The sequence below is a fragment of the Canis lupus genome, chromosome 11, assembly GCF_011100685.1.
Source record: "Canis lupus familiaris isolate Mischka breed German Shepherd chromosome 11, alternate assembly UU_Cfam_GSD_1.0, whole genome shotgun sequence".
NCBI lineage: Eukaryota > Metazoa > Chordata > Mammalia > Carnivora > Canidae > Canis > Canis lupus.
Window position 1 is genome coordinate 2,656,711 of NC_049232.1, and position 27,442 is coordinate 2,684,152.

Genomic DNA, 27,442 nt, shown 5'->3' on the forward strand with positions numbered 1-27,442 from the left:
CCATACTCACTTTCTGAGCTTCTCCACGCAGGGCTGGCAGGTTCCCCCCACCCTGGGGCTTCCTACCTGGGTGATGTTTAGAATTCCCTGCAGAGCAGGGGTTAAGCCCCGTGGTGCCTGGCCTGTGCATGGGGTGGTGATGTCCGTGGGTGCCTGCTGGAGATGCCCTTGTGGCAGGAAAGTTCTCTGGTGGCAGACAGCATGAATGGAATTACTGAGAGGATAATCAGTAGGGAAGCAGAAGCTCGGCTGGGGAAGGACCTGGAAGAGTCCTGAGGCAGGTGAGCCTGGACAGTGTGAGGGGGCATTGATGATCCTACAGTTTTTCTCCTGACCTGCCTGGCTCAGGGCCCACATCCAGGGGCTCCTGAGATGTGGGCCTATCTTCCCCCGCAAACCTCATCCTCTCTGTGTGCCCGTGTGCACAGCCTCCTAGAGCATAATGTCGAAAGTGCGTATCTGATGTCTATTTAAGGCCAGGTCTCCCTCTGGTCTCTGCAGGGGCAGGCCCCAGAGTATATATGGGGAACGACCATCTCAAGACCTGCACACACCTGTCACAGCTGAACCCAGGGTAACATTTCAGGGCCCAGTGAGTGCCAGGGCTGGGGGAGCGTTTGCCATCCCTGCTGGCCCTGCAAGGGCCAGGCTAGACTTTCTAGTCATTCTACCTGCCCGCCTGCCCGCCGAGCTCTCCTTTTGCTAAGCCACTTAATCCTGTGATGTAGTTCCTCTGCCAGGCCAGCCCATCGATCGGGACTCTCAGAGGTTTGATTACAACGCTTTCTAACAAAGTCAAAAGCAAATTTCTATGGGAGTTTTATAGTTAAGTAATTGCAGCACTTCGGGTCGTGTGCCAAAGCCCAGGAATGTCCCGGATAGGGATGTCAAGAGAAAAGTTCAGAAAATTAAATAAGAAAGAACGAAGGTGAGCATTAGCTAGTGAGGCTGGGAGGCCGTGGGAAGCTCCCAGCAGCCTGGAGAGGGTGAGAAAGGGGAGTTGTACAAGTGAGCCATTTCATGCTTAATTACAATTGCCCGTAAAGTACTTAGGGAGTCATGGTGTGCTCTGAACTTGGACAATTAATGTAATTAAACATTCATGGTGCCTGTGGCCCATTTCCTGCCAGGGGATGTCTTTGGAAGCAGAAGTGATTTTTTCTTCTTGGAGGTGATTTCAAGAGCGGCCTGGGAGGGGTGTTTCTTGGAGGAGGACCTTGGGGGACACACCCTTGAGCCCTCAAAAGAGTTTTTGCTTTGGAGCAGCTGGAGGCCCAGGCTGGGGGAACAAGCAGGGGTCTGGTGTTTGTGGCCCGTTCCATATTTGGGGGCATTTACAAGCCATCTGAGTCTGACTCTCTGGCATAGGGCAGACTGTCACCTCCTTTCCCTTGATTCTCTGTCAAGGACTTTAAGGTCCCCTTACTTTTCCTGAGTTTCTGCTGTTTTATGTGCCCTGAACACATGCCCTGTGAGTCACTGTGCCTATTTTTCAGAGAGAGAAACTGAGGCCCAGAGAGGGAGACTGGCTTCGCCATGTCTCACTTGGGAAGTGGCCTTGCTGGATCAGAACCCAGAATACCTCTCAGGTGTCAGTGGGGAGCGGGGGGTCTTACTGAACTGGCCAAGCTTATCCAGGGTCAGCACTCACCACTGAGACTTTGGTCCAGACTCTGAGTCTCAGCGCTCATCTTGGAAGGGGTATGAGGATTTCTGCTTAGGTGGTTATAGATGGTGAGTGAGGTGACAGGTGTGAAGGCACCGCCCCTGGGGTGCTCATACATGCTCAGGATCGGACTGGCAGGGTGGTGAATGCCAGCTAGGTTTGGTTGGTTGGGATCGTGCTAGTGCCAAGGGCAGGGCCGGCAGAACCAGACGTGTCTGGCGAGCACTCCAGCTGTGGGCACATTTGCTGCCCTGGGAGGCATCAGATAGATGCATGCAAGGCAGTGGTTGCATTGGGTTGAGGGCCAGGTCCTGAGCAGAGACTCCTCTCATCTCACACCCAGGCAAGCCTTACACCGTGGGGGGTGGAGGCACCCCCAGCCCATCCTGCTGGAGGCCATGGGCTGTAGTGAGGTGGCCCCCACCTGGCCTCCCTGACTGGACAGGACAGAACAGCTGGCTGGTGCCTGGACAAGATTCTGGGTGATGGGCAGGAGTCAGTAAAGATGCTCATAACTTTCTGTTCACCTGTTTGCAGTTGCTTGATTCCCTTCCCCCTAGGTGTCCCGGATGGCAAACCCCATGGCTTACATTAACCGCATACACTCAGGCCCCCAGACCACCCTCCAGCCCTCTTTTTGCCCCAGACACCTTGTACCTGAGTGCCTAGTAGATGTCTGTCTTTGGAGTCCCCACAGGAGCTTCAGGCTCAACATGCCCCAACTGGCCTCCCCACCTCCATGTGACACCTCCTGACGTCCCCTCTGAAGCAAAGGGCTTCCCAGGGTGATGGGGTGCCCAGCTCAGCTTCCTACGTCCTGCATCACCGCAGTGATGATGATGATGTTGCTTTACAGCCCCCTGCGTGCTTGTCCTCCGCATCTACTCTATCAGCTCTCTCTGCTGCCGCATCCCCCCCCCAAGAAGTGGGGGCTGCTCTGAAGAACAAAGGGAGCCACATCTCTGGCCATGTCTTCAGTATGACGATCTTCCACACAGTGTGGGTTCCAGTGGCCTCTGCCCCTGACCTCACCTCTCCTCAGCCCTCTGTGCCACACTCTGCTTGTCGCTCCCTCACTCATTTCTAGCATCGTGTGCCCCTAATCCTCACATTTTTATTTTGATCATCGGACACAAGTATTGCTTTTTTTTTTATTTTTTTTAATTTATTTATGATAGTCACACAGAGAGAGAGAGAGAGAGAGAGGCAGAGACACAGGGAGAGGGAGAAGCAGGCTCCATGCACTGGAAGCCCAACGTGGGATTCGATCCCGGGTCTCCAGGATCGCGCCCTGGGCCAAAGGCAGGCGCTAAACCGCTGCGCCACCCAGGGATCCCCAAGTATTGCTTTTATTAAGTAATAAAAGGGAATCTTTTATTGGGAATCTTTTCATACGTTTAAAAGCTGCTTGTTTTTCTTTTTTGAGAACTGTCCATTTATACCAATACCCATATTCCTTTTGAATTCCTGGGCTGTTTCTTGTTGATTTGAAGGAGCACTTTACATATTAGGACATGAATCCTCTATGTGTACATGTTTAGTGGGCTGGTGGCTGTGTGTGGGACTGGGGAAAGACCCCAAAAGAGAGGAGGAGCCTGGGGTATAACAAGTGTCTGTTGCCCAGCGAGTGTTCATTGGTTCTCCATGTGAGGATCCCACAATAATTCATACCCACTAGCAGCTGGCTTCAAGAACAAAGAGACACAGGTAAATAGTGGGTATGAGCTGCGGCTGAGGAAGTTTCAGTTACTGTAGGGCTCACCACCTATTGTCTCTGCAGGCACAGAGTCCATGCAGTTGGCATTGTGGGTACCCTGATGGCCGCGGAGGCCCCTGTGAGGGTTGCTTTGGCACCACACTTGACCTGTGCTCCGGCCCAGGGCCTTGGTGTCACCTGGTGCCTGCAGGTGGTAGGGGTGTGTGTGCCTGGAGCCATGACAACAGCCCTCCCAGGAGGAGAGGGAGAGGTGAGTAGCAAGAGCCAGGCCCCTGGCTGCCTTCACGCTCTGCCCCTATAAAACGATGGCCAGGAAGGAAGTGGCCACACCTTTCTCCGTGTCTGCCCATGACCGTTCCTGCCAAGAAAATACTGGCCGTAGTTCTTCCACGCCTGCTGCCTCCCCCTGCCCTCCTGACCTCAGTTTGCTGATCAGTGGCACAAGGATAACAGTGGCTTTCCATTTACTAACAGGTGGTTTGGGCCCCAGTTTATTGACTTATTTTGTCAAGCCCCATGTGGATGTCTGGGGACCTGGAGGGGAGCCAGAGGCAGCCTTAATCTTCCAGGAATTCATGGTAGAAGGTGTGAATTTGTGAGTTTGTGGGCATGAATGTGTAAGCATGAGTATGAGTGTGGGTTTAAGTGTGCACATGTGTGTGCAAGTTTGAGTGTGTGTGCTTATGCATGCACGTGTGTGTGTATGTGAGAGAGAGAGCGAGCAAGTCAACAGGTTTGTGATAGTGACATTGCACAGATTGCTGTCATGAGGGTCACGTGGCACGGGGCCTTGCAGATGGTTGGTACTGACATACTTCATGAGCAAATGAATGAATAGAAACAAAGGTTTTGGGAGCCAGGAAAGTACCTATTGACTCGGCCAGGTGGAAGGGGCAGGTGGTCAGGAATTGTCCCAAACAGGAGAAAAGCGGGGGCTGGACTTTGGAGGCACAGGACTTGCCTGGCGGAGAGTCCTACCCAGAGAGTGGTGTGCAGAGATCTCCACTGGGGGAGAATCCAGCAGGCAAGGTGGTCGGGTGGATAGGGCCTGGGTCATACGGGCTCTTAGTGTCCAATTCGGTGATGCAGATGGGAGCAGCAAGCCTGAGTCCCCGGGTAACTGGGTGCCCTGAATGCACGACAGTGATGGCAGTGCCCTGGCAGGGCCAGGCAGGAGATCTGTGGTCTGCAAGCTGGCAAGCTCGTCCACTGTGTCTCAGGGCACACCTGGCAGAGTCACATATGCTTGCTTGCTTTCTTTCTTTCTTTCTTTCTTTCTTTCTTTCTTTCTTTCTTTCCTCTCTCTCTCTTTCTTTTCTTTCTTTCTTTCTTTCTTTCTTTCTTTCTTTCTTTCTTTCTTTCTCTTTCTTTCTTTCAAAACATTTTATTTATTTATTCATGAGACACACACACACACACACAGAGGCAGAGACATAGGCAGAGGGAGAAGCAGGCTCCCCACGGGAAGCCTGATGTGGGACTCGATCCCCCAGGACCCCGGATCACAACCTGAGCCAAAGGCAGACGCTCAACCACTTAACCACCCAGGTGCCCCTCACATCTGCTTTCAAACCAGGAAAGAAAACCCCAGACCTTTAAAGTCGAACATGGTGATTTTTGTAGTCCCTTCCTGTCTAGCCGCCTGGCCTGTCCTCTGGAGCCCTTGGGCTGTCTGGGACAGCCAGAGGCCTGGTGAACTGGCTCTGCGCCATCCTTTCTGCAGAAGGGCAGCCCTCAGGTGGCCACGGGATCTGGACCTGGAGTGCACCCCCAACCCCCAGTGTGTTAGGAAAGGCCCTTGTGAGGCTGTGTCATGGATTAAATTTACAGCATTCAGCACTTGCTCTGATTTCTCATTTCCTCCTGTCTCTAAATGGGGCTGATCAAATTAAGCCCTGTCAACACCGTGGGTTGGTGTTGTGTAGGGAATGTAGCAAGTGTGCCTTGGTGGCCACCATGGAAGCATGGCAGCTCCACATCTCTGAAGAGCAGGGGAGCCTCTTCCCTCCCTAGTACCTGCAGGCTGTGGCCTTTCAAGGCAGGAAGGATCATGGGACAGGGACATGTGGGGTCCACCAGGGTTAATCAGTGTGCCCTCAGGACACCAGCACCCCCAGCTTCTGAACCCACTGAGCTCACATAAGAAGGCAGACAGGACGAAACACCATTATCTGTGGGACAGGATAGTGCACCTGGGGCCCTCAACAGGGCCTCTATGTGCCATCCACCCTGTCTGTACCTTAGGGCCAAAAGGGGAGGTTCACGGCAGGCTCATCCTGTGCCTCCTACCTGTGGAAGGTAGAGAAAGGCCAGAAAAACAGAAAGGAAGGCAGGGCCTGCCTAACGTTCCCTGGGAGAGAGGGCAGGGAGATGGGGGCGCTCCAGACTCCCAGACCCAGTGGGATGCAGTGGAGGACTTAGGAAGAGGAGTCACTCCCACACAGAGCTCTTCTTGGACTAATCTGAGGTGTCCACCCTGCCAGTATCCCCTGCGCACTCCATGGATTCAGTCAAGAGGCAGGTTTCTCAGGGCTGCCCCCACTGCACCCACCCTTTCACCCCCACATTAGTGGAGAGGGCCAGGGACAGTCCCTAGTCAGTCACTTCTGTTCTTCAGCAGGCTCTGGGCAGGGACAGACACAAGGAGCAGTGGTCAGTGGGCCATCTCTCCTGTTAGAAATCTACTCCTTGCCACTTGGTCCATTTTCCTGTCTGCTCCATGGCCAGGTTTTAAAGTGGAAGGGGCCCCGTGCATGAGCACCTCCCAGGGCATGCACTTATGAGCAGTTTGTGTGAAGGTGAAACCCCTGGAGCTACGCGCACAGGGGCCCTGAAAATGGACCCTCAGTGTCTCCCTCCCACCGTCCAGCACATCATGTAGAGCATCTAAAGTTCCAGCTTACAACCCGACACCAATAATACAAGGCTCGAGGCCCATGGGGTGGTAAGCAGGATGAAACACTCTCTTGATTCTCTGGGTTCTTATTAGAGCCCCACACCTCAGGGCTGAAGGTGGACAGGGTGAGGCTGAAAGTAGACTGGATGAGTGTGGATCTGGGATGAGGTCCCCAGTTTGGTAGGGGGGGTTCCCTGACATTTAGAGCAGCCTGTTGTCCATGGGCCCCAATGCAGTTGGCTCTGAGTGGCCCTATCTGAGGCCCGTGCCATGGGCTGACCTGGATCCTGGAGTTAGACATCTTCCCTGCTGCTCTCTGCTATTGTGGGGCTGTGGGCTAGAGTGTGATGGTCTCAAGCTTGTCCCTCCATCTGCATAAGAGAGTCCCTTCCTGACCCATGGGGCTGCTGTGAAGAATACATAGGGATGTCCTTAAAGCCCTGATGCTCCATGCTGCCAATGCCATCTTCATTGTCGACAATGGGGGTCTTTCCCCATCCTGCTGCTGCTGAGGGTGTCTGAAGAATTCTTTCTCTTAAGAAGGTGGCTTTGTGGCAGCCTGGGTGGCTCAGCGGTTTAGCGCCGCCTTCAGCCCAGGGTATGATCCTGGAGACCCGAGATTGAGTACCGCGTCAGGCTCCCTGCATGGAGCCTGCTTCTCCCTCTGCCTGTGTCTCTGCCTCTCTCTCTCTCTCTCTCTCTCTCTCTCTCTCTGTCAAATAAATAAATAAATAAATAAATAAATAAATAAATAAATAGAAGGTGGTACAGTGTGGCCTACCCTGCACTGCCACCCTGAGTTGTGGTGTCAGCTGGGAGGAGCCATGTATCTTGGCCCCATCCCCTCTGTGTGACTGGTCCCAAGTGGGGCCAGGAGGGGTGCAGGTAGTGGTGGGGGACCAGGGGACTGTCCCTGGGCTGGGGGTGGGGCTTGGACAGGCAGCTGTGAGTTCCTACATCTCAATGATGGCCTGGCAGGAGAGGGCCTCTGGCAGGGCTGGGCCACATCCCACACCTTCTAGTGCATATTGGCACAGAGCCCCTCTTAAAGCACTAGGACCCCTCCCTGCATCATCCTCAGCCACTGTGCATGACATGGGCCTCAGCATAGGAATCTGAGGTTGGCAGCTGAAGAGAAATGCCTTGGAACTTGGATTCGGAGAACCAATGAGGAACTGGTTCCTGGGAAATCATGAGCTAGGGCCAAAGCAGAGGGGGTGGGGACAGGTGTAGGGACCCCTAGGGTGAGGAGGGAGTGGACTTTGTAGGTCAGGGAGAAGCAGGCCCTTCTCTTGGCTTGGGCCTGGGTGTACACAGCTGCCACGGCCTGAGGTAGGTAGTACAGCTGGAGTTGTGGGTATGGGTGGTGGAAGTGGTTTAGTTTAGTGGTTTAATCCTGGAATTCTGTGTGGAGTACCTGAGGGCCTTCCCAGGAGTGATGCCCAGGAGGCTGCCGGATGTCCAAATCCAGGACTCAGGAGTATGAAGGAAGCTGGCGATGGGATTCCCTGGCCTCTGATACACTTGTACAAGATGTACATGGAGGGGAAGCCCCCAGGCCCCTGGCCCCCGACAATGGCCATCAGCATCCTGCTTGCCAGCCTCCCGCTTCCCCCACATTTAAAATGAAATCCCAGGGAATCCTCCCTTCTGTTGGGACCTGTGGGTGTCTGTGTTTTGTTCTGAAGTTCACAGTAAATATTTTCATTACGCGATCTGCCAGTCTCTCCATTGTATCCTGCCATCTGGCCGCTGTGTGCTGGGGAGCGGTAGTGAGGAGGTAACTCGGGCTTAGCTCCCCTTCCTGCAGCTGACTGCCCACAGAGAGGATGTTTGGTGCCCTGGAGACTACAGCCGGTCCCAGGGACCCGCCCTGCCGTGGCTGTGCACAGGAGCTCACCAGGGCAGGACACTTTCAGCTCCTGGACAGCAGGGACCTGATTTTTGAAGATGCCCTTGTGCATACCTGCGGGTAGATGGGCTTCAGGAGCTGGCAGGAGGGTGGTGCAGGGCACGCAGGCAGGAGTGGAGGAGCCTAGGCTGTTTGGCTGGTGTGAGGGTAGAGAGCTGAGAAGGGGGTGTTCTGCATGAAGGCCGCAGGCGGTGGGCCACTCGAGCTGGGGCCTGCCAGTGTGTGCAGCAGGAGAGCCGGGCTGGTGCTCTTTCTTTGGTCTGGTGCTGCTGCAGGGAGCCTGGGAGGTGCTCAGAGCTCCTGGTCATTCAGCATGGCCCCGCTGGTTTGGGCCCAGCCTCAGTGGCCTCAGTGCCTCTGCCAGGGCTACTGTGGCATCTGGCAGGTCCTCCCACCTCCCAAGGACACATATCTGTGGGGGGCCAAACTAGAGCTTGGCCTCTTTCTCTTGGCCACATCCCTTAAATCCACAGTGGACTTTCCCTGTCCCCGCTCTGTCTGCACTGGGCTCTCTCCAAAAGTAGGAGGCTCAACAGAGTAGCACCAGCTGATGCTAACCGTCTGAAGGTTATGGCTACAAAATCAAACAATGGTGTCTAGCTTACTTTTGACAGTGCATATGACTACATATATATGTGTAGGGCGATGCATTTTAGGATTTTTATGGCTACAAGAGACAGAAGTCCAAATGAATTGATTCAGAGCTGGAAAGCCCAGGGCTATAATGGCTTTAGGCATGGCTGGAGTCGAGACCTAAATGGTGTCACCTGTTCTCTTCATTTCTCAGCTGTGCTTCTCACAGGATGAGAAGGTATCCAGCAGCCCATGGCTCATATTTTACCAGCTTAGCAATCACAGCAAGGAGGAGAGAGCATATCTTTCCATATCCTCCAACAGATGCTTGGCATCAGAGTTCATTGGCTTGCCTGAGCCATGTGGGTGCTTCTGGGGTGAAGCTCCATGGGTATTGGCCACCCCCCTCCCCCGAGCCATGTGGTCTGGGAATAGCAAGGATGGTTCATCAAAGGAAAATCAAGGAGCAGCACCTAAAGAAGCAGCAGGTTGCAAAGTGGTACAACTCCAGGTGGCTGTATAATCTCCAGCAAGGAGGTGGGTGCTGGGCGGGCCAGGATATTCCATGTCCACTGCTGAGGAGCCTCCGTTGCCCCATACCCTGGGAGGGCACATTCTGGGGATAGCCTCAGATGGAAAAACCAAGAAAAATTTCTTTTTGCTTCTCCGGAGCTCCCATTTCTGACCTGAAGCTCTGGAAAAGTTAGCAGGCCTGGGACTGGAGGCAATTTATGGACCTTCCAGCTGTTGTTTCTGAGAGTCATAGAAGCTGTTACAGATGTGACCCTGATGAACGAGCGCTGAGGGGCTGGCCCAGCCTCAGGGGCCCCTCCCATGTCTCCCCTCCATCTCGAGTCATTAAAAGACACTGGATGAGCTGCGTCTGCCGGCATTGCAAAAATTAATTCCGATTTGGTCATAAAGTTATAAAGGGCTGGGATGAAATAATCCTAATGAGCTTCTTTTAATAAAGCTCACCAGTGGGGCCCTGTGCTGATGGCCCCCTTGGGGCCGAGCCTGCTTTCTGCTTCCCAGAACCTCCATAGGGCCTGCCTGCTTCCAAACAGGGCGGGCTTTTGCTGTGTCCTGATTATGCTTCTACATAAACATATTTTATCTTAACGATCATCTTTAGGGGAATTTGCAGTCATGGAGGGCTTGTCTCGAGGTTGTTAACAAATGGAGGGGATGACTTTCCTCCAGATGACCTCTCCTGGGTGGGGGCACCAGCATGCTCCTCGAGGCTCCAGGCTGCTGGTACTCAGAACTCTGGTCCCCTGGGCCTGCTCTGCCACTCATGCTGGGGCCTGGTAGTATTTGCAGCAGCAGGGCTGGGCTGGTGCTCTGGCCTGGGTCTTGTTCTGTAAGTGTCACTCCCCCCTTATTTGGAACACTGCCTACAGTCCTGCTTGTTTGGATTTGAGCTTCAGGGACTTCTGAGCACTGGAGAAGTGAGGGCAATTGGTTCTCATTCACTTGCCTGACAATTGAGCAGCAGCATGGCCCCCAGTGAGCACACCTATCCATCCACGTGCTTGCCCAGCAGAGGCTGGGCAGTTCGGGTAGGGGGTCAGGTGGGGGATCTGGAAACCACACTGGCCTAGGAGTCCAGAGGCTGCCCAGAACTGAGATCCTAAAAAAGCATTTAGCTGGGTTTTCTTCTAGCACTTTTGTGACTTCATTTTTATCACTCCAGGCCACCAGTCCACCTGGAATTTGTTTTTGCATACTGTCTGAGGTCAGGATGCCATCTTTTCCTCCATCTATAACCAGTTGTTCCAACATCATTAAAAAAAGAAACCACCTCTCTCCACAACCAGCTAGCTCACCTCTCTTCCCCCTTAGAGAGACCATTCTAAGGTGATCAAAGGGTCTCCTTTGGCCACTGTATATTTTTGCAAAATCAGTGTTGCTTCTTACTTGAGCATGGATGTGTCTAATGGGCATGAATGGTGTTGCATTATATTTCTCACTGATTTTTACTTTCAGCACTCTGTTTCTAAGATCCCTCTGTTGTGTATGTGGATGTCATACTTCTGACCTCCATATAGCACTGTGTGGGGTGCACCTGCCGTATTTTTGCCCCTTCTCTTCCCCTCTGATGACAGCCAGGTTGCCCCCAACTCTTCTAAACCTGCCCAAGCAATGGGGCCATTGCTTCCTTAAGGACCTATGCAAGTATGCCCATTTGCATGCCTTGTTCAGGGCAGTGAAAAATGGCTCACAGGTCAAGGGGTGCTCCAAGGAGGGGCCTGGAATATCCTATGCATATCCTGTGTCTTTATGTAGTGGACCTCAGGAGCACATGGTCAGGACAGGCCAAGTCCTGATGACAGTCTGGGCCAAGCTGCCCTGGGGGTTCTGTCCTTGGTTTAAGAAGACGGCATGATAGAAGCGGGGGTCTTAGTGATGACCATCTGTCTCAGGTCATACTGCTGCAGGACGGCTCAGCTCCCTCCACATCTGGTGCCGAGCTGCCCTCCTGGGCTCCCTCTGTCATCCTCCAAGGGATCCCCTTGTCATCCTGCTTCCTGTATCTGCCATCTTCATTGAAGGAGTGTATCTTTCAGCAGCTTCTTGAGAAGGAGTGCTAGACAGATAAAACTTTAGAGAATTTATGTGTCTGGAAATATCTCTATTTCACTTTCTTGATGGAGATTTTGTCTGGGCATAGAATTCTATCTGGTGAATAGTCTTGCTTCAGACTTTCAAAGGCTTTGCTCCATTGTTTTCCTCTTTGAATTGGGCAAGTCCGAAGCCATTCTGATTCCAGTGCTTTGTGGGCTCCTCTGTAACTGCTCCCCCCATATACCTCCAATTATCTGTGAAGGCCTGTAGAATCTTCTCTGTTCTGAAATACTATGATGGTGTGCCACAGTGCAGGTCTACTTCCTTCTATGGTCCTAGCCTTATGCCTTCCCATTCTGAGAAATTTTCTTGAATTATTTCATAGTTTCTTTCCCTCTCTGTTTTCCCTTTTCTGTCTTTATGAAGTTTCTGTTGTATGGATGATACACCTCCAGGCTGGTCCTCTAATTTTCTTGACTATTTTCCATGATTATTCAAGTTTCTTTGTCTCATTGTTTTACTTGCTGGAGGATTTCTCAACTTTATCTTCTCAGTCCTCCCACTGAGTTTATAATTTCTGCTGAAATAGTGTTAATCTCAAAGGACCTTTTTCATTATTCCCATCCTATCCTCATTTAATGGATGTAATATCTTCCAGCTCTCTTCTCAGATATTACTGATGATAGATTTCCCACACCTTCCTGTATAGTCTCTTTCTCTTCCACTTTCTTCCTGTTGGAATGTTTGCTTCATCTTGGCCTCCATCTGTCATGTCTGGGGCTGCCCCAGGAGAGGCAGCAACAAAAGAAGTGAGTCGGAGCTTGATGCATGGAGACACAGTGAACCATGGATGGCGATACTGCCTCTTTGTCTTTGGTTGATCAGATTCCCTAGAGAAGACCCTTCCTAATCGCCTGCTGAGGGGGTATAGGCTTGACTTCCAACATTCTGGGAGTGAATTGTGGAAGGGGGCTAGTGCCTCAGCATTGATTTAATCCTTCTGGTTTTAGTTTGGTGCCTCTGCTCTCAACCACACCTGTGCCTGCAGCCCAGAGACCTTCTTTTCCTCCTTTCCGAGAGAGAATGAGCTTCCAGACCAATGCCAATGTTAATTATCAGGGCTGTTCCTGGGGCCTAGTGTATGGGCAGGGGATTTGGCATCAGTCACCAGCTTATTCCAATCTGACCTTCACTGCCACATCCAGAAGCATGTAGTACCTTTGGTGGATTTTACGATGCAGACTTGGTTCTCCTCATTGGCAGCTTGGGGATTCAACTTTCTCAGATATACTCAGTCCATTACTATGAGACCATCTGCTTTCCAGCCTCCAACAGTTCTGTTCATTTTTTCCTCAGCTACTCTCCTTGTCCTTGTAGCCTTGTGATTTAAAAAAAAAAAATCACTTTACCAAAGTTGTAATGGGGTTCAACCTCTCATTTCAACCAGAAGTCCCTGCTATGCTTGGATATGTTTTGGGACTTTGTGTTCAGTACCATTGGTCTGGCTGTCCTGACACCAGTGTCACTGTGCACTAATGTTTTGTAATATTAAACATGTGAACATATTAAACATACAAACGATGTAAACATATTTTGTAATATGTTCGGTTAGTTTGAAAGATAAGTACCTCCCGTTATTATTATTTTTTCAAGATTTTCAAGATTTTTTGGGCTATTCTCTCATAGATAGTCTTTTGGTTACATCTGAGAGTTATTTTATTGGGTTTTCAGAATCCTCTGATGGAGATTGTGTTAAGTTTGTACATGGATTTAGAGGAGAATCAACTTGTCATCGAGGATAGCATTGTTGTGTCTCCAATTATTGAGGTCTCCCTTTGTACTTTTGGAGGGTTGTAAACTATATCATACCACTCTTTGTGTGGTGTTTATACATTCGTTCTTTTTGTTTATTCCTAGATATTCTGTGGGGTTTGTTGCTATAGTTGATAAGCCCTTTTTCCCATTCTGTTTCCTAGCTATTGTACATGGGATGAGAAACATCTATTCTTGTAGTTTGGTAAAACTGTCCTATAAAACCATCTGGGCTTTTCTTTGACTACTTTCTCAAATTTTTCTCAGGTTTTTCTGATTTCCTAACTGAGCCAGCAATTAGAATTTATATTCTTCATGTCATCTCGACTTATTAAAACTGTCTCTTTAATTTCTGGTATTTGGGATTTGAGGGCATTTCCTCTTCTTGTTTTCTCTGATTTTATCTCATGGTGGTGACCATGGACATGATTTTTGCGTTTTCTTGCTGTCCTAATACATGGTCAAATTTGGGACTTGTTCCGTGTGTGCTTGAAATGAGCATGCTTTCCAGTTGCTGGGCTTAAGCACTAGATCATCTCAGTAATGCAGATCCCTCCCTGACAGCCCTACCTAGTGTTTAATCTAATTCATCTATTGTTTTCTGGAATAAATGTATAAAAATGCACAGAGAGCTGTGGTTTGTCTGTTTTTCCTTAGGAAACAAATTGAAGCTTTGCTGGGTGCATAAAGTTTCATATCTTTTATATCTTCTCAATGCTGTTGATTGGTTTGTCACGTTAATGCCTTGGATTATATTTTATCTCATAAATATGGTTATTTCTGCTTTTTTGTGGTGGTTGTTGTTGATAATTACATGGTACCTCTTTCGTTGCCCCCCGCCCCCATTTGTTTTAACTCTGCCTGGGGCATTTTATCTTAGTTGTGTCATATGTATAGCTAGATTTTGTGCCAGCTCCTCCTCCTCCTGTTGGGCCCTATGTTCCCTCCCATTGCCTCTCTGCCCTGGCTCCTTTTGTTCCCACCCTTGCCATGACTTGTAGGGCACTCAGGAAACTGAGGCACACAAGACCCCATGGCCTCTGTCTTCCAAGATGGGAGAGGCCCTTAATGCCCAAGCAAATTTCACAAATGAGTGGTGTGTTTTAGGAAGGAAGAAAGCAAAATGCTGTCAGGGAGACATTGGGGGAGGGGCACGCCTATTTTAATTAGGATGAAATAAGCCTTGTTCCCCTGGGGAGGTGACCTTTCAGTTGACACCTGAAGGATGAGAAGGAGCAGGTCCAGTGAGAAATGGGGGAACGATGATTCCACGGATAGGGGACAGCAGTCTTCCCTTGTCACTGAGAAGCATCTTCTCAAGGCTGTGTGCACCCCATCCCCCACAGATGTGCAGCCAGCTTTGTGCGAGAGGCAGATGGGGACCAAACGTGTCCCTGAGGCCAGTGCAGGAGGGCTGCAGACCTCCTTCCCTCTGGGCCTTTTGAGGGACTCCTGCTGGGCCTGGTGGGGAGTGCTGACTTTGGGTGGGAGCAGCAGCAGCAGCAGGAAGGGAATCCCAGGTGAAGAGGTCATTGTGGCCCAGTCCTGGCTGTGGGATCTGCAAATACCCAGGGACAGCAAACACGCAGGTGCCCTTCAACCAACAGAATCAGTGCCTGCCACGCAATGCTCCAGAGGCCTTTGCAGACTCAAGACCTGGGGGCTTTCTTCTCCAGGCTAAATGTTTCTGTTTCTACCTGTTTTGGTTCCCCCAACCCATTCCTCTGTACTGGTGAAGTGTGGGGATGGCTCCGGGGCATGTTAACAACATGGGATCCCAGGGGCCAGGGCAGGCCCCAGCTCCTCCCTGGCTTATCTAAATCATTTAATCTTTCTGCTCCATGGGTTCCTTGATGCTAAAATGGGGACAGAAATAAGGATGATGAGGTGCCTTCTCCTCATTATGGGGATCAGATGGCTGCTGGGGTGGCAGAGGTTTGTCCCTGACTCCAGGCCCGGATATGGGGGTTGGTGCAGATGGCACCCTGTGCTCCACTGGCTTTGGATAAGTTTGGCCACTATGACCCACTGATTCCCCTGGAGGACAGATGCTTTGGGATTCCCTGGATCCAATTCTGTTTGCTCTTCTCTTGTCCTTTCCTTGATCATCTGATGTGTCTTGCTTGATCCCCTCTGGAGACTCAAAAACTGAGGGCGGCTCTTGGAAGCTTCTTGCCATGTTACCAATTGCCTGAGACAGGAGCAAAAAAAGCCCCAGTTGCCCTGCAGAAGAGTCCCCCCAACACAGGGCATGCTGGGAACTAAAATCCCTGTGGTTACGCATTAGAAAAATAGGGTTCCGCTACAGATGCCTCCAGTTGGGGGGTGGGGTGGGCTTGGCCTGCAGGGATGCAGTCTTCTGTCTACCGTGGATCAGCCACCCGTGGGAACCAGCAGCCACCGGTGGGTGAGGTGTGTGCGGAGGGCAACAGGAGCCAGGGCAGTGCTGTCCTCACACCTCAGCAGGAGATGGGCAGTGTTGACAGCTTGTTATCCTGGCCTGAGCCAGTAGTGAGGGATAGAGCAAGGGTAGGGTGAACTCTCCATCACTGTGGCTTAGCACATGGGTTGCAGGCATGCAGGGGGGCTCCAGGGGTTGAGGGGAGCATGGCAGTGAGCTCACCTCTGACCCTAAGGGACCAACAGAAGCAGAGGGCCTCAGGCCAGGGAAGCAACCAAGTGCACATGGACAAGCCCAGAAGGCCAGCACTGGTGTCAGGGAATTACTAGGCAGCTGACCCAGGACCAGACGGGAGCTGAACTCCTTGCAGCAGGACTTGGCTTGAGAGACAGGCCTGCTAGGACCAGGGTGTGGTTGGTCAGGGTCTCTGCATGGCCTGGGCTTCAGGACTGAGCCCATTGCTGGGAAACTGAAGAAATATCCAAGATTGGCACGGTGGAAGGAATGTCAGCCTGGCTGCTGGGTCTGTCAGTGCTCATGTGGCCTTGGGCTGTCTTGGCAGACCCCGCCGATCCTGGGGTTGCTCCTATGTCCTGCCAGGCCTGAGCAGGGAGGAGGCTTCCAGGGGCCGGGCTGCAAGGCAGGGTTGTCACCTGCCTCTCCTCATCTGCACTTTGCCCTTGGCCTTAGGTCTTGGGGGAAGGTGTTCTAGAACATAATGTCCAAGTCACCCCCCCCCAAATCATCATAATTAAAGTAATAACTTGAGCAGTAGTAATTATGCTTGAGATAAAATTGTCATTTCTGTTGCATCTTTAAGAAATGTTGCTGTTTTTAATGGACCTGTAACATAAATGTAGCTAAACACTGTGCTTGCTTGACAGAAGCAGCTACAAGATGTGTCCCAGCCAGCTCTGGCTCGGTGGCAGCCCCTTTACCCTCCCACCCACAGGGAATATTGGGAGGGATATTGCCACTGCGTGGCAGCTCCCAGGGTTAGGGGCAGGAGCATACTATGATGCCTTTGGGGGGTCAGGAGGGCAGTGAGGGTAGCGGGGCAGGTGGCCTGGGGACGTGGTCCCCGTGTGTCCTACCTCCAGGCATGGCTGTCAATCCGCAGCCTGGTGTTACCTGTTCATCACCTCCTCAAGAGAAGATGGCTCTTCTATATTTTGTTTAACATGAACTCTCCCAATTTTGAAATACTGTCAACCAAATAAGGTCTTTTTAAAACACCACGTGGCCCTAGTATATGCCTCTCTGGTCTGGTTTTGCCCAGGGACCACCTGTCAGTGACCCTTGGCTTGAGAGGGGCAGAGGGTAACATCTAGCCTCTTCTCCAGGGAAGGTTTTTGTTTTTTTTAAATGGAAATTACCATTTTTCTGCTTCTCAAGGTGGTTCTAAAGGTGAGCTGTCCCTGCTTGTTGGAAATGCAAAGAAATAAATGTGTAAAAATAGAGTAGCAATTCCTCGAACCCCCTGTCAGATTTAAGTAGCTGGTGTCTCCTCTGGGAGCGGCAAAGATGGCCTTGAATCATCTCCAGGCAGCCCAGCAGGATGATCAGCTCTGAATGGGCACTGCCTGTATGCCTGCCTTCCCAGTGTCCCCAGCCCTGGAGGAGCCTGGGCAGCATCTGCCAGGTGCGAGCATGTGTGTGGGGGTCAGGGTGCCCTGGGGGATAGCAGGGCTAGAGCAGGGGGCACAAGGACTCCAGGAAGTACAGGAATGCCAGCAGTTGCTCAGCCCTGGCCCGACTTCACCTCCTTTACCTCCTTCACCTCCTTTACCTTCACTTTCCCTTCTTGATAGGTCTGTCCCATGATCGGTGGCAGGTTTGTGCCTCACGCCTAGCAGACAGCAGGTGCAGAGCAGAGAGCTCCTGGCCAACAGTCTGCTGTGCTGGAGTTTCATTAGTCTTTCTGTCTGTAAAGAGGGGACAGCAGTGTACAGCACAGAGGCCCGTTTGTCAGCCCTGGCTGAGGAGACATATGCACAGGGCTGAGTGGTGGGGCAGGACTGGCGGGCAGGCTGCCTCCCTGGACTGGGAGCTGCCACGCTCTTTTCAGAGGCTCCGATCTGCCTCCAGCATCTGCTGTGTGCCACTGTGACATGGAGGGATTTCCTCCTTCTATCTGGAGGAGGCAGCAGACCAGAAGCTTTGGGGACGAGTGAGAATTATTCTGGAAGACTCTTTGTAGAGACATGGTGCTGCCGGGAGCATGGACCCCACCTCCAGTAGCAGAGGCTGCAGGGACTGGACACCATAGCCTGGGTTGGTGATGGCCTGATGACCTGAGATCCCAGGTCCTTCCCAGGGCAGGTGCCTGGGAATGCCAAGGAGAAGCTGGACCCTGGGGTTAGGGCCCCAGCACAGACACAGAGACCAAGACAGGGATGTGGGGGGCTTCCAAAGGCTTTGGCACTGGAACTTAGCAGGCAGTGTGGTCTGGGGCTGCTGGCAATGACAAAGGTCAGCCTGGTCAGCTCAGCTGTGACCCTGAGAGTGCAGACAGGGAAGGGCTGGGAGTGGGAGCTCTAGTCCAGGGTGGGCTCCAGGCCCTGGTGGCAGAGAAGGAGAAGAGAGCTGAGGCAGATCCCACAGCTGTGAAGACAGTGAGATGATATTCTGGGGTCCTTGGCTGAGGCCCCTTGGGCCCCCTCCCTCACCACGGCTGACTTTGGAGAGCTGTCACCAGAGGGCCATGGTCCCTGCACAGTTGAGTCACATAACTACCCATCTCCTCAGCTTGTGTCCAGGGGTAGGCATAATTCACTGGGGAGGGGCGCCAATGGGAGGTATCAACCCTGGAGTGGGGTAGGTGGGCTTGATCCACAGATGAGGGGCCTTCCTTCAGCAGAGGAAGGTTTCAGAAGGGGAGCTGCCTAAGGAATTGGTGTGGGACACATACCATCAGGTCTGGGTCTCAGTCTCCCTGGTTATCATGTGGTGGCCACACTGGGGACACCAGACCTTTGACACCTGAGCAGCCCTTCTTGGGTATTCGAGTATGTGAACAGGTGAAAAGAGCTGGCTCTGGTCATACACTTTCCCAGCTCAGCATCTCAGCTTCTCAGCCTCTCCATTCATCCCTTGGTGTCAGGCCCTAGGCTCTGTGATGGCTGAGGCATTGGTTTGTATGCTTTTGGGTCCGAGCCCATTTGGCATGCACCCTACCCCCTCTGAAACTTGGTTCATTCTTCTGTAAAATGGGGACAGTTTGGGTCCTGTGAGTTTTCAATAATGATGGCCAGGCTGGTGCCGAGTTGCACCCAGCTGGGGTATTGCCATGTTTGGATGTACCTGGTAAGTCTGGGCTGCTACTGCAGACTGTGTCCTCTGTCTTTCTAGGGGCCCTGCTGGGCAGCCTGGATAACCTCAGCCATGCCCTGGGTGTCCTGGAGGAGCATGTCAATGGCTCAAGGCGCAGGACGCGAAGGCATGCTGCCGACGGTGACTACAACATTGAGGTCCTGCTGGGTGTGGATGACTCTGTGGTCCAGTTCCATGGGAAGGAGCATGTGCAGAAATACCTGCTCACACTCATGAACATTGTAAGTAGGAGCCGGTGGCAGGGGTGGAGCAGCGGGGCTGAGGGACAGGTAACCAAGTCCGGGGGCAAGGCCCCCCAAGGCCCCAGTGGAGACGTAGGTCAGGGGCAAGAGGACGCGAACGAGCTGATGGCTGGGCAGAGAGACCTCTGCCCGCCTGTCCACCTTCTTCTCTGCCTGCCTTAGGTGAGTCATCGACTTTCTGGAATTCAGCCCTCTCGTCTACAAGGTGGGGCCCAAGTCAGTTAGATATGCAGAGTGTGTTTTACTTTGGACAGTTGTCACATTTAATCTCATCTTATTTTTGAAAAGTATCTTTAGTGTAGTAATAATAAAGCGACCATGATGCCTACAGTCATTGAGCTCCGATGAGTGACTATGTGCCAGGCGCGTGCTGGGCATTTACCGTGCATTATCATAGGCAGTCTTCACACTAACTCTATGAGACTGCCTTGAAAATATGCACTCCTCTCCAAGCATTACACTGCCTTCCAGCCCAGTTGAGAGTCCTGCTGAAGGAAGGACTGTCTTCTGTAGTCACATCAACTCTTCTGATACCAGATCTATGGGTTTTCTGCACCAAGCGCTTCTGATGCTAACTACCCAGAGTTAACATGGACCCCATGGGGTAAGGGCTCAGTCCCACAGGACTGGCCCAACTACAGTCTGGTTAGAAGACCCAACCAGCGATAAGTCAAAGGAACCCCTCCTCAGTTTCACATGTTTGCGAGAACAGTTCACAGAACTCAGGAAAACCCAACTCACTATCGCTGGTATATTATAAATGATGCAACTCCAGAGTAGTCACATGACAAAGATGCATGGGGCAAGGCAGGTGGGAGGGGGTTGAGAGCTTCCCTGCCCTTTCTGGGAGCACTACACCCCAGCACCTCAGTGTGCTCACTAACCTGGAAACTCTCAGAACTCCATGGTTTAGGGATTTTGCGGAGATTTTATTGGCTGTGGGTGATTGAACTCAATCCCCAGATCCTCTTTCTCCTTAGAAGCCTGAGACAGGGACAGAGGATGGGTGCTGGAAGTTCCAACCTTCTGATTGCGTGGTTGGTGCCTCTGGCAGCGGGCCCTCCATCCTGAAACTATCTAGAGCCCACCAAGAGTCACTTCATTAGCATAAACTCAGGTAACGTTCAAAGAGGCTCATTAGGAATAACAAAACTGCTTCTGTCACCCTGTCCCTGGGACATTACAGGGTTTAGGAGGTCCGAGCCAGGAACTGGGGGGCAGAAACCAGTATATATTTATTATTATGTCACACTTGGGTTGACTCCTGGCCCCACCATTACCTGGTGTGGAGGGTCCCTCTGTCACACATGCCTTGTGCTGCATGAGCCAATAGGAGGAAGGCTTGAACTTTCTCTTGGTCTGGTCAGGTAACTTCATTTTATTCATTTACACCCTCGTGCTCCGACTGTACCCCAACTTTGGATAATAGGATGGTTTGGTTAGTTTCTTGAAAAACCTGAGAAATACAAAAATTCTCTAAATGGAAACATTTTGTCACAGCATAAAAAGGATTTTAGGAGATAAATTGGAGGAGCTGAGGAAGAGTAGTTGGGTCAAGTCCTTTTTCCCCTGTGGCATCCAGCGAGCGTTTATGGGATGTATGCTTGTCCCAGGGCATGCCAGCCAGCCTGGGGCTCAGGGAGAAGGGGGGATGTTTGCCCCTCTAACCGGAGCTCCCCTCCCGCATGGTGGGGTAGGTGAGGCACCCTGTTTGAGCGTGCTTTGCCCTGACAGTTACTACCCTGTCAAGCTCTGTGTCCTCCTTCAGGGCCATGTGTACCTGGGAGAGAATTCCGAAGTCCTGGGGAGGAGGGAGATTGAGGAATCGTGAGTCCGTGAGAAAGGGTGACCGGCCAGAGCAGCGCCGTCCAACAGAACCTTCTACAATGCTGGAAATGCTCAAAATTCTGCCCTGTCCAGTGCAGCTACCACTAGCCAGCCCTTGAGCACTTAGAATGTGGCTGACATGATGAGAGAACTGAATTTTTATCTTACTTTATTTTCAATAGACTTTTAAATCCTACTTAAAAATTTTTTTGACTGTGGTCAAATATAAGTAAAATTTACCACCGTCACCATTTTAAAGTGTGCAGTTCAGTGGCATGAACTACATTCCCACCGTTGCGCAGCCATCCCCACAAGTCTTTCATCCTGCAGAGCTGAAACTGTCCCCATCGGACACTAACCCCCCTGCCCCCTTCTCCAGCCCCCAGCAACCACCATTCTATTTTTGTCTCTATGATTTTGACTACTCTGGGTACCTCATATAAGAGGGATGTTTGTCTTTTTGTGACTGGGTTATTTCACTCAGCAGAATGTCCTCAAGGCCTATCCGTGTTGTGGCATGTGCCAGAATGCCCTTTTTTTTTAAGGCTGAAGCATATCCCGTTGTGTTTATTCATTCACCTGTCGAGGAGTCCTGGAGCTGCTCCACCTCTTGGCTATTGTGAAAAATGTGGCTGTGCACACGGGTGTACAAGTATCTCTTCAGGTCCCTGCTTTCAGTTCTTTTGGGCATATACCCGGGGGTGGAATTTTAGGATTATATGGTAGTTCTATTTTTTACTTTATGAGGAACCTCCCTACTGTTGTTGTCCCCAGCAGCTGCCCCAATTTACCTTCCTTCCCAACAGCGCCTCAGGGTTTTGGTTTCTCATCCTCACCAACATTTGTTCTTTTTCTTTTTGATTATAGCCATTCAATGGGTAATTTGTAATTAATTTACATTTGGCTTTAAATCACCATTGTGACCAGTGGCTACTGTGTTGTGGCCCTGAGACCCTAGGGTGCTGGCTCATCTGGAGCTGCAGCCAGAGCCCCGAGTGGCCCTGGAAGCCCTGGCCAGAGCAGGTCTCCCTCTCCCTGCAAGTACACAGCTGGTTATGGGGCCTCCCAGCCCTAAAGCCAAATCAGCAATGTGGAGGACAGATGTGGCGGCAGCTGGCCCTGACTGTGCTCCAAGTGAGGCATTTGGTCAGCTGTGAGGTCATCCGGGGCGAAGGCGGAAACACTTCCAGTGTCTGAGGCTTGGGGACCAGCTCTGGATGGACACAGCCTGTCCCCTGAAGAAGATCATAAAGGCCCTGGGAGGAGGGTCTGGTGAAGGTTCTGGTGGCAGGAGCCTGGGAGTGCAGGCTCTGAGGAGGGGCAGAGGCCCAGGTGGACAGAAGGCAGGTGCAGTTGGACCCTGACAGCTGGAAGCTGGGCTGGTTTCCTTCATCATTTAGGGTGATTCTGCCTCCAGGGCTCCCTTTGGGGTCTCTTTGTGGCAGAATCTGGGCTGGGATGTGTGGGTCCTGGTGTGACATAGACGTTTGTTTCCTCGGATATCCACTCGCTCCCCTACCTTGTACCTATTCAGTGTGTCCCCTCTCTCTGTTTCTTTCCCTAACACGGTGACCTTGGGAGCCATATGTCCTAGTAGGTGCAGGTATAAAATGGGCCAGAATCATTCAACCTGCAATGGACTGTGATGTGTATAAGGAAACACATGCCAGGTTTATTGTGTTAAGCTATTGATATGGTGGAGACTTTGTTATGCAGCATAGCTCATCCTATGCTGACTAATACAGCTGGCACCTGACCATTCAGTCAACAAATGTTCACTGGGCATCTTCTATATGTCAGGCAAGGGGTATGGCCACAAGCATGACAGGACATAGCCATAGCATTCTGGTGGGGGGCATAGACAGTATTCAAGCAAAGAGATAATTTCAGATAAAGACAATGAAAGAAATACAAAGGTGAGGTGGAGAAGGACTGGGAAAGGTAAGCCACTTTATGCAGGTGGTCAGTGAGGACATGCATAGAAAGTAACATTGGAGCTAAGAATTGAATGATAGTGGATGTCTGTGGGAAGTGGCAGGATAGAGTGTTGAGAGGAAACAGATGGTGCAAAGGCCCTGAGACAGGAGTGAGGTCAGCACATTTCAAAGTGTGAAAAAGAGCTGGTGTAGGGAAAAAGGGGCCCAGGTAGGAAGAGAAGTTGCAGTTGAGCAGGAGCAGTCACTGGATGTGGAGAGGGACTTGAATGTGACCCTAAGGGCAGTGGGAAATCACTTAGAGGTATCACTTTTTTCCTGCATTTATGGACAAGATATTTTATTCCCTTTTTTTCATAGAGAAATGGGAGTTAATCAGTCTGTCCCTCTCTCCATGTCAGACACTCAAGGGTGAGAAGGGTTGGAAATGTTTGCTGAGCATCACAAGAGCCACCTGGGTGCAGAAAATGTCTCAGGGCATTCAGACTCCCCACCCCTACCAGCCCATTCCAGCATCTCCTGCCAGATCCCATTTCCTTCTTTTCTTCTCTAAATCTTGAAAATAACATTCTTCTTTTTTAAAAGATACTGCACCTAACACAGACAACATATTATTTAGGATGGAAAATTAGAATATATTCCTGCAGGTATGTGAATATTTTCTCCTACCAATGAGGCCTACTACCTCATTTTATTTTTGTTTTTATTTTATTTTATTTCTCTAAAAGGTTTTATTTATTTATTCATTAGAGACATACAGAGAGAGACAGAGACATAGGCAGAGGGAGAAGCAGGCTTCCTGCAGGGAGCCTGATGTGGGACTGGATCCCAGGACCCCAGGATTATGACCTGAGCCAAAGGCAGATGCTCAACTACTGAGCCATCCAGGCGTCCCACCTGCTACCTCATTTTAATTATGGCATCATATTGAATCACATAGCATACTTTTTATGTAATTGATTATTGATATGACATATTCATATAACAAAATTTATTTCTCTATTAGAGGTCAGATTAGCCACTAGCTGTAATGAATATCAGCTAAATCTATTACTCCTTTACTATTTCCTTAAACTGAGTCCCTAAAAGTACAATGCTTGGTCAACAGGTATGTACATTTTATTTTATTTTAAAAGATTTTATTTATTTATTCATGAGAGAGACACAGAGAGAGAGAGAGAGAGAGAGAGAGAGAGAGAGAGAGACATAGGCAGCGGGAGAAGCAGGCTCCCCAGGGGGAGCCTGATGTGGGACTTGATCCTAGGACCCTGGGATCGTGGCCTGAGCCAAAGACAGATGCTCAACCACTGAGCCATCCAGGCATCCCAATATGTGCATTTTAAAACTTTCTGTGCCAGAATGTTCTCTATAAGGGTTTCACCTATTCGCACTCCATTGAGCAAATGCCTGTCTCCTCTTCTCATAGCACTGAATTCTTTTCAGCTATGGTAATTTGAAAGCTACAGCTGGGATATACTTTTAGTCATTAAGTTGTATTTTTTTTTAATGTAATGAGGTTGCATCTGTAAAAAAATATCTATGTACCTTAAAACAGCAATCATCTTCCATGTTTAGGGTAGGCCTGTTCATGTCCTTTATTCTATTGGGATATTAGTTTCCTTCTTAATTTGAAGAAACTTTATATTAGCATAGGCTAACTTTTTTGTTTGTCATGTGGGTGGGAAATATCCTCCATACTTTTGTTCTTTGCCCTTTGTTTTGTTTGGGGCAGTTTGCAATGGTTTACATTTCTGTGTATAGTGGTATCCTGACATCTTTCTCTCCTCAGCTTTTCCCTTGGGTGCTGTGTTTAGCACTTCATGCTCTCCCCCAGAAGTTAATCTTCTGGAGCTTCACTCTGGTTGCTCTGGCAGATTCGCATGGCTTGTTGTCAGCAGCATCATTTCCCAAACCCACGGCCTTGCACTGATCACCTGGCCCTTCTTGCTGCGTTCTAGCCGCAACAGCCCCACACTCAGAGTGTCTCCTATTACCAAACTTCTGGGGCCCAGGGCCAAGTAAAGATGTGGCTCTTTATGAGATGAGGAAGAAATGCCTCAAAAGGTACATATGAAGCCTTTTCCTTTTCCTATGATCTCTGTTTCTCAGCATGTCAAGATTTAAAAGTTTTCTACTGATTGTCGCTCTAAGGAATGAAAAATTAGAATTTTAAATTATTTTTTAAAAGATTTTATTTATTCATTAATCACACACACACACAGAGAGAGAGAGAGAGAGAGGCAGAGACACAGGCAGAGGGAGAAGCAGGCTCCATGCAGGGAGCCCGACGTGAGACTCTATCCTCAGTCTCCAGGGTCTCCAGGGTCTCCAGGATCACGCCCTGGACTGAAGGCAGCGCTAAACCGCTGAGCCACTGGGGCTGCCCTAATTTTAAATTATTATTATGAAATTTGCCAACTATTTTTATATTGTACAAAGCTTATTTTAAATGAAACTATTACAGCATTTAACTTGGATGTGGAATCACCAAAATTAAACAGATTTGTATTTTGTGGCTCGTGCTCGGAGGGTGCCAGAAATTCAGGCAAAACACAAGCCAGACTCAGAAAAGGTTGGAAGGAGGAAAAAAGAAGCCCCCAGGAATGGAGACAGTGAAGGGAGCACTCTCTTAAGCACAGATTCTCATAGGTGCCCCAGGGTCCAGCTAGCAACATGGGCTATGCCCTCTGGGCCTGCCAGCTGCTTTGTCCCCCACCTGCTGCCACTGGAAGAACACATCATGCTGTGCCCTGGCATGGGGTGGGGTCTGGAACATTGAAACCAGCATCTCTCCTTCTCCCAGGCCCCTACCCCCACCCAGGGCAGATGGTCAAGGTTCTTTACACTTTAGTACCTGGACAGGGTTGTGTGAGAGGCTCACCTCCACCAACACTTGTGTGGAGCTGCCTGCCCTGGGTGGGACCACTACTGCCATGTCCTGGTCCGAGAGGCCACAGGGCACGTGTACCCTTCTTGCACCTGTGGGCAGGCCCGTGCCCAGAGCAGAGGGTGGCCGTGATCAAAGGGTGGGGAGTGGGTGGCCAGGACCTTGCCCTGTGCAGGCATGACCACATGTGAGCCAAGACTTCACTATCACATTGGACTTTACTTACAAAACACAAATTCAAAGGTAAAATGATGAAGAATTTCAAGACAGCAACCACAGAGCATTAAACCCCAAGGGCAGGGCCTTTGTGGGTACGGGCCTTGGTCATTGGCCCAGGAACTTGGAAACATGAGCTCTGCCCTGAGACCCCACAGCCTGGCCCAACCGTCCCCATATACATGATGTGGCCTGTGCTTCCTGCTTTAGGGCCCCATTTTCCATGGCCCTTCTCCATCCTCTGCTTTTCCAGAGGCTCAACCCAAAGCTATACCCACTCTCGGCTTTCTGCCCAGATGAAGAAGGCTGTGCCTAAGAGGGTGCTAAGGCCTTCTGAGCACTGGGGCCAGGCTGTGGGTGGTGGCCTCATCCTCTGGGGCCCTCACACTGGTTTCTAGCTCTCAAATCCCAGAGCCTCGAAGGTTGCTGGCAAACCCAGGATGAGGCCCCATTCCCTTAGCCCAGGGGTCCTTAGCCTAGTCAGAGAGGCTGGGAACTCCTGGGAAACCCATTTGAGAGGGTCTGTCCACTGCTCGAGGGAGGAAGGATCTCCTTTCCGGTGCTGGGAGGGCTGTGAGGGTGGAACTAGAAGCCATGGCCAGATATGTGGCCCGTCTAGCCATGCTGGCTCCTCCAGGCCCCATCCCTGCACCACTGCTGGGCCCCACCCATCTCTCTGCTTAGATGTGACCCTCCACAGCTGGCCTCCCTCTGCTGTCATCCCACTCCTGTTCCTACTCCTCCCTGCCTTCTACCCTGGCTCATGCTGTGGCTTCCACTGACCCAGCCCTGGGATCAAGGAGCTTCCTTCTGCCTGGGATTCCCCTCTCCTACGGGCTCTCTGGGTACACTGGGAACCGCTGACTCTCCTTAGAAATGTGCTCCCTGCTATGTCTGGTGCTCCCAGGCTGGGCTTCAGGCAACATGCCTGAACACACTTGCTGGCTCTACCAGGGAATCACCACATTTTCCCCGACCTGCTCTGCCAGCCCCTGAGCAAGTCTCTGCTTCCAAACTTGGTGCCGTAGCAGCGCATGCCAGGAGTCATGCTCATATGCAGCCTGCATGTTCGTGGCACCTCCAGTTCCCTTGCCAGGCACAGATAGTGGCTTTTCTCCTGGCTCAGGTGACAAATATCTTGGGGGAAGACCAGAGCCTTGACTAAAGTAACATGTTCACACATGCATTTTTGAAAAGCAAAATTTATGCCAGGACTTCCAGAAATCTACACCTTGGGCCCACACCAGGGCTGCTTATGTGGCTTAGAGCCTTCAGCTGAAGCGCTAACCAGTGTTGCTCTGATGGGGGATGTGCCCCTCCCCCCCGAAGGTGGCTCAGGATCCTCTCTTTGCCTCTGTGAGCATTTGGCAGAGGCTGTGGAGGCCACCACTGTCTGCCCCAGAAGTGTCACCCTTTTTGTATGACAAACATTTTAAAACATCAATTTTATATCAAACT

At 50.9% G+C, this 27,442-nt stretch overlaps 1 protein-coding gene across 1 annotated transcript in view; it reads left to right on the plus strand.

Moving 5' to 3' along the window:
* Nucleotides 1-27,442, plus strand: part of ADAMTS2 (ADAM metallopeptidase with thrombospondin type 1 motif 2) — a 223,555-nt gene that overhangs the window by 108,933 nt on the left and 87,180 nt on the right. Inside the window, exon 3 of the mRNA XM_038551648.1 lies at nt 18,897-19,099. Coding sequence (XP_038407576.1) covers nt 18,897-19,099 — 203 coding nt within the window. The remainder of the gene's footprint in view (nt 1-18,896; nt 19,100-27,442) is intronic.